General features: G+C 37.9%; 1 protein-coding gene across 1 annotated transcript; it reads left to right on the top strand.

Moving 5' to 3' along the window:
* Positions 1-2,769: 2,769 nt before the first annotated feature.
* LOC139140370 (titin homolog) lies at positions 2,770-9,796 on the top strand. Its single transcript, XM_070709576.1, has 2 exons — positions 2,770-2,882; positions 3,342-9,796. The coding sequence occupies exon 2, from the start codon at positions 3,412-3,414 to the stop codon at positions 8,575-8,577; it is 5,166 nt and encodes a 1,721-aa protein (XP_070565677.1). The 5' UTR covers positions 2,770-2,882; positions 3,342-3,411; the 3' UTR covers positions 8,578-9,796.
* Positions 9,797-12,265: the final 2,469 nt, after the last annotated feature.

The following is a 12,265-nucleotide window of genomic DNA, read 5'->3' as shown; positions in this document are numbered from 1 at the left end:
ACCTTCACCATCCTGCCATGATTTATCAGGTCAGTTTCGCTTAGTGCTGTATTTTCAATAGTAATCACGTTGCGAGTCCCCAACGAGGAATTTTCAAAATGTATTCGCTTTCACCTTGAAGATGTGCTTTCTTGTCACTAATACAATGATGATGATGTGTCACATATGTCATAGAAGTCACAGGGAAAAAATGTCGGTGTCTCTTAAGTTATATTCCATTACATTATTTGACGAATGAAAAAAATATCAGCAATAACAGCAACACACATGCAACTGCTGACATCCACGATTCGCTAATGACGCACTCAACCTATTAGACGCTTGGCCAGAAGAGATGACCTTTGTCTATCATGAGCGGGCAAGGACGCTCAAATCCTGCACTGTGCTACAACCCGCATATTTCAACTTTTTGCGCAGAATTAATGGATAGCTTTCTCAAAACATAGGATATTTATATAATTTCTTATACCACTTGTGATTTTATCACCACCGTCATTGTTTTTCTTTTTTGAAATGATTTATGACCCTTTTTGCATGATTTCTTCGATAAAGGCAATGTGATGAGGACGTCCTGCCTCTTTCATGAATATATACAATTCCAAGCAGCAAAATTATGGTTAAACAGAAATTACGAGGAACTCCATATCAAGGTTTTGGAAATCTGTTTTGTTTTGAAATACGTAAAAAACGAAGAGTTAGCGTGATCCAACTAATGTTTTAAAGTTTTTAGTCAAATTATCCGTCACAAAAAGCCGTGAGAGAAACAGCGATTTGGTAATGTCAACAGATGAGTTTCCATCCATTCTTTTTTTTTTCGTTTAAAGGGATGTTCAGTTAATGATGAGCACAGAAATGTTTCTATTTGTTTCTTCTTTATTGTTAATTCAAGCTAAGGTATCTTCACCTGAAGGTCAGATATAAACTATCGTTTGTTATGTAACTGTGGACAGACGATAAGTTGCTCGAGAATGTTTCACTCATTTTTAGTTGCATTCACTCGATTTCGATTTCGTAAAAGAAATTCTGGTATTTTGTATGCCATTGTATAACATTGGTATAGGCTATACATAAAGTCGTTAAATCCTACTTCAGACAGTGTCCCCAAATTTGTAAGTCTGATTTAACAAATATGCATGCTGCTGTTACTAGAACCTACACCCAGAGCAGACATTGGTTACAAATTATTGCAAACACATATCATACATGGTTGTAAATATGTATGGTCATGAACTACATGGTTTCAGATATGAAAGGTCATGAACCAAGTGAATGAACAGTAATAGTCAATTGGTGAGTTTTCATGAGTTAGCGTATCTACTGCTGAACACATCTTGCTCGCTTGTTTGTTCGGCCCAGGTATAGGCTTACACGGGTTCACGAACTTCTCATTGCATGAAAAGCAGAGGTACAGTTGAGTTCTACACAGGGATACATACCTTACATTCAATTGTGCCAAAGCAAAAGTTGCTGTTATTCTATTTTCACTGGTGAGTGTTCGTTTAACAATAAGAGTGTTACCATCGGTCCAATTTCTTTATTTTCTGTGTCTCCCTCTAAATAGATGGATATTGCTCAAATGTGAGGTTTGTCCAAACCAACACAAAAGATTGGTTGCTGTTGAAATATCAATTGCTTCTTCGCAATATAACTGTTATCACGTGTTTTTCATCTCGTGATGGTATAAGATATTATAGACATTTGAAACATGAATACACATAGCGATATTCTAGAATGTTTGTGTGAAAGTTTTTCTACAGTTTGATTGAAACCTTGGCATTCCCTTGATCAAGTAAGGAAAGTAGCATCATGGAGAATGATGGCAAATACAGAGGGTAAAATATGCTGTACCGCTTACCTTGCATTGTCGCTTGTTCCATTTCAACAGATGCAGCGTTAATGAAGATTTCTACAACAACATTACATGCAGTAACTTTTTTAACTGCACCCTTTCAGGGTAAGAATGATGGTAACATGTTACATTTCCTTGTTTGATTCGGGAAAGTGGCTTTGATAAGGCGAATATAGATTCTTTCCATTTTGGGGGAACGAAAAGTGACATATAAAAATTCTGATTCGAAAAAAAATATCAAGACGTATCTGATAAAGGGAGAAGCACAGCCTTAATAATGTTTTCTTTTTGAAATAAGGACGCGGCTCCCAGGACAATGGAGGTTGTTCTCAAATATTTTAGTTCTGCATAAAGTAAAGTTCAAGTTTTCTTGCTAAATTCATGCTCATTGATCCAATATGACATGTCTAAGATATACAGTTGTTCAGTTGTTTGCATTTCTCATTTTCGTACTCAATAAACTGTCATGAACTGTGTAGAAGTTGCAATTGATCACTATTCTTCCTCTGTCATTTCATATTTTCTCCAACAGATGTAATATGACTAAATACTGCTGTAAAAGAAACTGCTGTTGTGAAATTTACTGCCGCAGGTAAGAAGACGTTCAGGATTAACTACATACAGACACAGATATACACAGGCAGAGGCTCACATAGATAGACCTACATACAGACAGACAGGCAGACACAGATATTATAATTAATTTATGCGTGCCCTCGCGTGTGTGTGTGTGCCCTTGTCTGTTTTTTCATAGACCCATGCGTAAATGCATTTATGTATACATCTGTCAAATATATATATTCAATATCAATGTATTCGTATGACTAATCTCAACTTTCAGAGTATATAACACACATGCAATTAGTTACATATGTAAATATGTCTTTCCTCGTTTAAGGAACGATAGCAATAGCTGCATTTGCAAATGCTGTTCTTTTGATGATGGTGATGAACGTGGTAATCTGCCCGACGACGTTGTAAAGAACATTACCAGCAGTGTAAAGGAAAAACTACGTGATCGGTTTAACTCCTTGTGAGTACTTTCATTATTAATAACTTTGTATTGAACACGAGTTAATCATAACACAGAAACGCCATTCACTGCTGTGTGCTTTGTGACGTTGATGTGAATCAGTGATCAAGCTATAAGTATTTTCTTGGCCGTTAGAAAAATGTCGAGCACAATTTAAGTTTCACACTTTTACGACTTGATGAAGGATATGGTGCATTTGATGAACTTACTATTTTCTATTAGCGCTCAAAAACAGCAAATATGGTTTCATGAAAGTAATTACTTCATTTGAGGCATTTGGTACAATGTTTGACCGATAGCTGAAACACTCTGAGGGTTTAAGATACAGTCTGAGTTGGCAAATGTTTCTGTTTATTCTTTTGTTACCAGAGGTAGGATAATGTAGTTAGTAGATATTATAGTTTTCCACGTTTGAAGAAATTTCTTAATTAGAAAGCAAAACTTTCTCTTTCTAAACAGTTGGCTAAACATCGTCCTGTCTGCTTCAAGTTTTGCTCTCGGAAGTTGTGTAAGCACAGCAGTGTTTTCAATGCTCTGCCAGTCAACGAAAGAAGTTAATGAGTCAGCGTCTCAGAGGTTCCTCTGTGAAGCTGACACAAATTTCTCACAAGATGTTGAACAAGGAGGCTCAGAAATCAAAGAACTGGTTGTGAAAATGCCAAAGCAAACACGTGTTTCGGTGTCCGAGTCCTTAGCTTTGCGGTTTACATCTCTTTTCCACCAATATGAACCAGGATCCCAAGACGAGGAAATTCTTCTCGACAGGGATATTGAGAGAGGCGCCCTCAAGACAGATGAGAGGGGCAATAGTGAACAAGAGGAATGCGAGAAGGAAACATTGCTAGGCTTTGAACAAAATTCCAGTGTTTGGATGAAGTCATATGGGACTGAGACGTACCGTGATCCTTATCAATCTAGGAAGAGTCCAATGATGGTTGCAGATGACAACACTTCAAAAGAATCAACAAAAGTATCATCACAAAGTATACATGTAGACACACACTTTGTAGAGGAACAGACACGATTAGTCGCTACTGGGCTAGTTGACATAAGAAACAAAGTAGAGCCAAATGAAAAGACTGGAGGGCGTACTTTGAAAGAAGGACATGACGCATCTGAGATACATTACAACACACGAGGAAAGGCTAAATGGAGTGGAAAGGTTCATTGTGACAAAAAGGCTCTAATATTGTCAGAAGATACAGAACATAAACAGCCACAAGACAAAAACAGACATACCAGAAGCCCTGAAAGAAGCAACGATGTCAAAGGTGAAGGAAGAGAAAACGTTGGACAGTTGAAATACAAGAGAGAATTAATCACTGCAAAGGCTGACCAAAAGCTTAATGAAAAACAAGAATCAAAAGATGCCAAGGAAATCACAAACAGTGATCAAGACACCAATAGCAATTGTAGTAAGGACAATTCAGAGCAATGTAGATCTAATCAAAAAGAAGATTCTATCAACACCAAAGCTGCACCAATGGTCCTCAGTGTAGATGTCAGTGTACCTTTGCCTTTTCAGAGTCACCCAAGTGTTGTTAACATAGCCAGAGATGACAAGCAGATAGGGAAGAAGCTCATACAAGAGGATTCCGATTCATCAACACAACAAGGATTTCAAAAGGTGAAACAGGGAGGGAAGGATGCCATTGACAAATATACTTCAATGGAGTCGGATGGTTTCAAAGATGGTCATCCACAATACAAAAGCAGTTGCGAGGGAGGATCTGAAAGCATTCAATATGCCTTTGATGAAGGAAGTAAGAATACAGAATATTTAAAAGATAAGGAAAACATAGACAACATCATAACAAAGGCAGAACCAGATTCGAAATATGGGAGTTCACAAACTTCAGTAAGTGCCAAGGGAAACCCTAGTAGTGCCCAAAATATCAAAGATAGTAACAGTCGAGGGGACAGCGTACCATACAACAAAATTCAACAAAGAGAAGCTTTTGTCACTAAAACTTCAAAAGCAATCAGTTTTATTGAGATAGATGTATCCATCCCTAGTGATAACAGTGAAGGGGATGATGTGCGGAGAGAGAAAGACATTAAACCCGATCACACTGATCCAACAACATTGCAACAAGAATGTCAATACGTGAAAAAGGATGGAAAGGTTATCATTGACAGGAAGGCTCTAATGCAGTCAGAAGATCTACAAGATGGCCAACCTCAATACCAAAACAGGTGTGAGGAAGGGTCTGATAGCAGTCAAAATGTTATATATGAAGGAAATTTAAATATTGAAGACTTACAAGACAAGAAAAAGATACACTACATCTCAGACAAGTCTGAGCCACATTCAAAGGATGGAAAGCCACAGGATTCAACAGCTATAAAAGCAGATCATGATAGCAGCCCAAAAAGTGATGATGAAAGAAACAACGCAGAACAATATAAAGATCAACAAAAAGAAGTGCCTATTGCCAGCAAAGCTACATTAGCATTCAGTTCTATTGATGCGGATGCATCGTTTTCTTTTCAAAGTCTATATAGTGGAGATAAAAATGAAAGAGGTGACGAGAAGAAAGGGAAGGAGGTTGAACCAGATGACACTAGCTCAACAATGAAAGAAGAATGTCAACAGACGCATGATGATGGAAAAGCTACTTCCTTATACAAAAAGGTATTAATGCAGTCAGGCGTTGTAGAAGATGGTCATCCACGAGATTCAAGTAGCTGTATAGGAGGTTCTGAGAGAAGCAAAAATGCTATAGAAGAAGAAAGATTAGCTCGAGAAGATTTCAAAGATAAAGAAAAAAAAGATTACTCCCCAACAAAGGCTAAGCCAGACTTCAAGGAGTGGAGACCTTACGGTGCAAGTTGTGCCAAAGGAAACCCCAACAGTTGCCGAGACACCAAAGGTAGCGATGGTCGAAGGGAAAATGTGGAACAATACAAAATGCAACAAACAGAAGAGTCAATTGCCACCAAGACTGTACTTGCCGTCCATATTGTGGATAACAGTGAGGGAGATGATGTGTGGAGAGAGAACATTAAACCAGATCCCACTGATCCAACAACATTGCAACAAGAATGTCAAAACGTGAAAAAGGATGGAAAGGTTATCATTGACAGGAAGGCTCTAATGCAGTCAGAAGATCTACAAGATGGCCAACCTCAATACCAAAACAGGTGTGAGGGAGGGTCTGATAGCAGTCAAAATGTTATATATGAAGGAAATTTAAATATTGAAGACTTACAAGAGAAGAAAAAGATACACTACATCTCAGACAAGTCTGAGCAACATTCAAAGGATTGGAAGCCACAAGAATCATCAGCTGCTAGAGCAGATTATAATAGCTGCCCAAACAGTGATGGTGAAAGGAAAAACACAGAACAATATAAAGATCATCAAAAAGAAGTGCCTATTGCCAGCAAAGCTACATTAGCATTCAGTTCTATTGATGCGGATGCATCGTTTTCTTTTCAAAGTCTGTCCAGTGGTGATAACAGTGAAAGAGGTGACAAGAAGAAAGAGAAGGAGATTGGACAGACGCATGTTTATGGGAAAGCTTCTCCTGTATACCAAAATATAATAATGCAGTCAGAAGTTTTAGAAGATGGTCAGCCACGAGTCTCAAGCAGGTGTAAAGGAGGTTCCGAGAGAAGCCAAAATGCTATAGAAGAGGAAAGATTAGCTAAAGAAGATTTCAAAGATATAGAAAAGAAAGATTACTTCCCAACAAACGCTGAACCAGACTTAGGACGGCTGCAAGACCCAAACAGCTGTGAAGGAGGCTCTGGCAGAAGACAAGATACTATAGTTACAGACAAGAGAGATAACAACCCTGAAAAAGCTGAACCAGACCCAAAGGTTGGAAAAACCAAAACATCAGGAGATACAAAAGCACATTCTTATAGTAGCCAAGAGACCAAAGAGATTGATGGTCGAAGTAACAATTCAGAACAATATAAAACTCAACAAAACGAAGATTCTATTGCCAACAAAGCTTCCCCGACAGTCCCTCATATGAATGTAGACTTTTCAGTGCCGCTTCGAAGTCTGTTCACTGGTAATGACATTGCAAAACATCATAAGCAGAAAGGAAAAGAGGATAAAACAGAAGGTTCTGGTTCAACAATTACTGGGGAATGTCAAAATATGCAAGAGAGTGGAAAAGCTGCCTCTGATGAAAAAGCTTTAACATCATTGGAAGACCCAGAGGTGTTGCCGACACAACACTCAACCAATCTTACCAAAGACCCTGAAGAGACCCAAGAAGCAAGGATCAAAGGGAGCAAACATGTTGAAGACTCCAGAGATAAACAAAATAGATTTGTTATCCCAACAAAGGCTGAACCAGATTCGAAGAGTTGCAAGCCACAACAATTAAGAGATGCTAAACAACTTTCTAGCAGTAGCCAATATGATAAACATAGTGATAGTGGAAGGGAAAATACGGAAAAAAATAAAAATCGACAAGAAGATTATTCTATCGCTGTCGAAGTCCCACAAGCAATACGTTTTGCAGATGTAAGTGTATTCTCGCCTTCACAAGATCTTTCTAGTGGTTATAATAATGCAAGAGAAGACGTACAAAAAGGGACAGAGGTCAAACCAGATTCAGTGATGCAAAAAGAATGCCAAAAGGGGAAAGCGAATGCAAAACCAGTTTCTGACCCTAACGTTCTAATTAAATCGGAAGATTTGGGAGGTATAGAATGTTCTGAAAGAATCCAGGATGCCATAAATATAGGAAGTTTCAGTATGGAAAACTTAGAATATAAGCAAAAGAGATACTTTGTCCTCAGAGAGGCTAAACCAGACTCAAATGATGGAAAACCACAAGAATCAAGAGTAACAGTTGCCAAGGGAGAATCTATTTGTACTAAATTTAAAAATGATAGTGATGGTAAAGGGTACAATACTGAACAATGTAAAGATCAACAAAAAGAAGAATCTATCACTACCAAAACTGTACCAACAACCAGTTCTGCAGATGCCAGAATTACATTGTCTTATCAAACACCTTATAGTGACGATGATAAAGTGAGCGATGTGAGGAAAAGGAATGAGGTCAAACGAGATTACATTGATTCAGGAATAACACCAGATTGCATTGAGTCAGGAATAAAACAAAAATGTCAAAAGGGAAAAGGAATTGGAAAAGCAGTTTCGGACCCAAAGGATTTAATTCAGTCAGAAGATATAGGAGATGGTCAGCCTCCTGACCAAGGCAGCTGTGCAGAAGGTTCTGATAGAATCCAGGAAGCCACAAATGAAGGAAGTTTCAGTATGGAAGACTTGAAATATAAAGAAAAGAGAGACTATGTGCTCGAAAAGGCTAAACCAGATTTACATGATGAAAAGCCACATAAATCAAGATGTGACCAGGTACAGTCTAACAGTAGCAAAGATACCAATGCTAGTGATGGTGGAAGGGACAACAAAGAACAACGTAAAGATCAACAAAGAGAAGAATCTATCACCATCAAAGCTGTACCAGTGATCACTTTTAAGGATGTTAATATATCCTTGCCTTTTCAAAGTCTGCCTTCTGGTGATGATAATGCAAAAGATGATGTGCAGAAATGGAAGGATATTAAACTTCATTGCCCTGATTCGAATAGGAAAGAAGAATGTCAACAGGGGAAGAATGATGAAGGGGCTTCTTCTGACCAGGTTTTATTGCAGACAGAGGAAATTAGAAGATCGCCAGCTGCAAGACACGAGCAACTGTAAAGGAGGTTCTGAGACAAGTCAAGATGCCCTTGATGAAGGAGGATCATATATGGACGATTTCAGGTAGAATTTATTTCTAACAAAGGCTGAACCAGACTCAAGGGATGGGAAACCACAACAATCAAGAGTTCCTAGGCAAAATCCTAGTATTAACCAAGATACTAAGGATTATGATGGTCGAACGAATAGTGCAGGACAATAGAGAAGTCAAAGAAGTCAAGAGGGATCCATTGCAACCAAAGTTGCGCGATCAATTAGGTTAATGAATGCCGATGTATCCTTGCCTTTTCAAAGTTTGCCGGGTGGTGATAATAATGCAAAGGATGATGCGCAGCAAGGTAATGATGTTAAACCAGAGCATACTGTTACATCAGTGAAACATCAATGTCAAAAGATCATAGGGAAAGGGAATAATACCCATGACCAAACTGTTTTCATGCAATCGGAGGGTTTAGAAAATACATGGCTACGAGTCTTTAGCTGCCATAACAAATGTCAAGAAAGAAATCAAGATACAAAAGGTAGAGAAATTGAAAATGAGGAAGATTCAAAAAATGTAAAAAAGAGAGACTCCCTCTCTACAATGTTTGAAGGAGGCTTTGAGGATGGAAAACTACAGGAATCAAAAGATGCGAAAGAGTATCACATTAGTTGTAAAGATTGCAAAGATAGTCATGATGAAAGGGACAATGCAGGGCAATGTAAACATGAACAAAAACATACATTTAGGTGCACTGTTGTCTTTCCCGGGTGTAACCAGTGGTGATAACACTGCCATACATGATTTGCAGAAGGGGAAAAGAATCAAATCTGATAGCAACAATTCGTCAATGAAACAGGAATGTCGAATGTTCAAAGGAGATGAAAATGTTACCATTAACAAAACGGTTGTGACGCGGCTTCAAGATTTAGGAGATGATCAGCCACAAGACCCAAGCGGCCATAACAGAGACTTTAAAAGAAGTCAGGGTGCCAAAGTCGAAGGAAATTCAAATGTAGAAAACTCAAACGATGAACAAAATATAGACTCTGGTCTTGCCAAGGCTGAACAAGAATTTCAAGCTGGAAAATCACAAGATTCAAGAGCTGAAAAAGCGGCTTGTGGTAGTAGCCAAGTTACCGAAGACCGCAGTGGAGGAGGGGACAATGTTGGACAATATAAAAATCAGCAAAGCGAAGATTCTATTCACATCAAAACTGCATAAGAAATCTAGGTGTACCATTAGTCAGATGTTGTGCAGGATAAGAGAGTGATATTGAATTAGAAGAGAGCAGTTCGAAAAGTTATCTTTGACAGATAGCTTCCGCTGAAGTTACAGGCTGTAAAAGATGAGCGGCCAGAAGACCAAAGCAGCTCTACCAGAACTTCAGAAGTCAAGATGTGACCCGATTGCAAAGTGCCATGGTAGGAGGGTGTGAAGATATGGGGGACTCAAAAGATAATCAAAAGACAGAATTCTCCGTCAGATTTGACACAGAAGCACCAAAAGAAAAAGAAAAATATCTGTCCCTACGTTAATATATCTTTTTACATCGGAAGTGCAATGTATTTAGGTACTTCACTCGCGCTGGAAACGTTAAAAACTAAGTTGCTATAAGACGATGCAGCCGCATTATCAGGAAAAATGTTCTTGTAAACTGCTGAAGATTGGAATTTATACCTTAGAATAGTTCTTTTCATCTCGATCTCGAGCTTTCCGACTTTGAGATTCATATTTGGTCAGGTCGTTTATCTATTTTAGTTCTTAAACATCCCGTAAACTGACTTATCCATCCTCCTTTTTGTTACATTAGATATTATAATGCACTCAGGGCTCCACTGAACCCTGGTATCCCAAATCAATACTACAGAACATGATTGCTCTTCCTTCTGTTTGCAGTTGGTGTGTTATTAATATATTTAGTGGACAGCCACCTACAGACAAGCTGATTCACACAAAAGCCTGATAAAACAACAAAAGCAAGTAAATAAAGGAGAGTAGACCAACGTATATAAAAGTAGCTAAAAACTACACCTACATCACAGTGGTAAGACAATAAACCGTTCAGCCTGACGCTGAATACAGTTTTGTGTTATTTGCGGGTCAGAATTTATAGAAACAATGTACATGTATAGTGTTCTAAAATGATTGAATGGCAATAAAACCAAAGTAAAATAAAGTAAATTAAATTAAATCAAATTACAGAAATCATGGCTCTTTCGGATTTATATCAACATTAACTTCATTATGGACATCGTTTTAATGGCGACTAACAATAGAAATATGCATTCATGTTCAGGGTATCTTTGATTAATACAGTTTACACTAACTACATTTTTTCCATTGACAGACATATCTGGAGATTAACAGCGATATTATTTTTTCTCATGTTTTGCATCATCATACTGATATAATGTCCCCATTCAGAAATTTAAAAAACGGTTAACTCTACTTCAAATTTAAAAAGGCTCCTACCAACTCCCTCCCCCGGCGAATGAACTGGTTAGACCCTAAAAGGTTTAGCCATGGTGAGAAATTTTGACTTGCAAAAGTTTTCTCGGGTTGCATTTTCTCAGTCAATTTTTGAAAGGTGTGCAGTTCGCTATTCGTTCATTCACTGAATTTTGATTAATTCTTCAGAATAGATACTGGAAACAATGTTATCACGTCTCGTGACCAGGCTCTGCCGCCAATGTGTGGGTTTTTCTATGCATCGATGATATAACACATTTTGTACGTCTTTGCAGTACTTCATTCTCATGGTCAATAGCAAATTATTTGAATGGATTATTTTCTGTTCCGTACGAAACTTGATGAGACCTTGCGTGACTGTGGTGCTAGTAGAATAGTGTAACAGTGAAATATGACAAAAATTGTGGCATCGACAGTGTAACCGCAATACACAATGCTAATTGTTGTACAGTCACTGCAATTGTCACGCGATCGGTAACCGACCTATATATAACACCCACTCCTTATTGCTTTTTGAAATTATTCACAAGCTGTCACGTAGGCCCCGACAAATATTACAGGTGGGTCAACGACCGTCCTCCTTATACAGGTGACATTTCGCAGGAAGTCACAAACTATGGACTGTTTCATCGGAAGGGCTTCAAGTAAGAGCGATGTGGTGGATAAAGCTTTTAAACAAATGCATGAGCAGTCGACAGTATGAAGGATGGTTTATGACCAATAATGAAATTTGACTGTAATTAACATTTTGATCTATTGTAATGGTCGCTGACTTTCAATCATCAGATTTACGTTTGAAACGGGTGACGTCATAACGACGATGTCAAGCTATCTATTCTGTCTTCCTCAACGCTAGTCAAATTTGAATAGTTTTCTTTAAGAGAGAAACATCTTTAAGATCAGAAAAATTTTCAGGTTAAACGTCCAGGCGATCCCATTATTTTGCGGAATGTGGTTTCCTGAAATAGACATTAGGATTGTAAGCATCTGTGAAAAAAGATCTATCATTATTATCATTTATTTATCATTCTGGCTTTACATATAATTCGGTACAAATCTATTGCAACATGGTTATCTATTCTTGTTGATGTCACTGTTCTAAAATACAATATTTTGCCCAATTCATCAAATGATGAGTGAATCGGTGCAAATCACCTATATACACATCATGCACAAATCGATGCAAATCACATATATACACATCATATATACATTCATACATTTTTCAGAGAAAA

The sequence above is a fragment of the Ptychodera flava genome, chromosome 9 (genome assembly GCF_041260155.1).
Source record: "Ptychodera flava strain L36383 chromosome 9, AS_Pfla_20210202, whole genome shotgun sequence".
NCBI classification, from domain to species: domain Eukaryota; kingdom Metazoa; phylum Hemichordata; class Enteropneusta; family Ptychoderidae; genus Ptychodera; species Ptychodera flava.
This window is presented reverse-complemented; position numbering and strand designations above follow the sequence as displayed.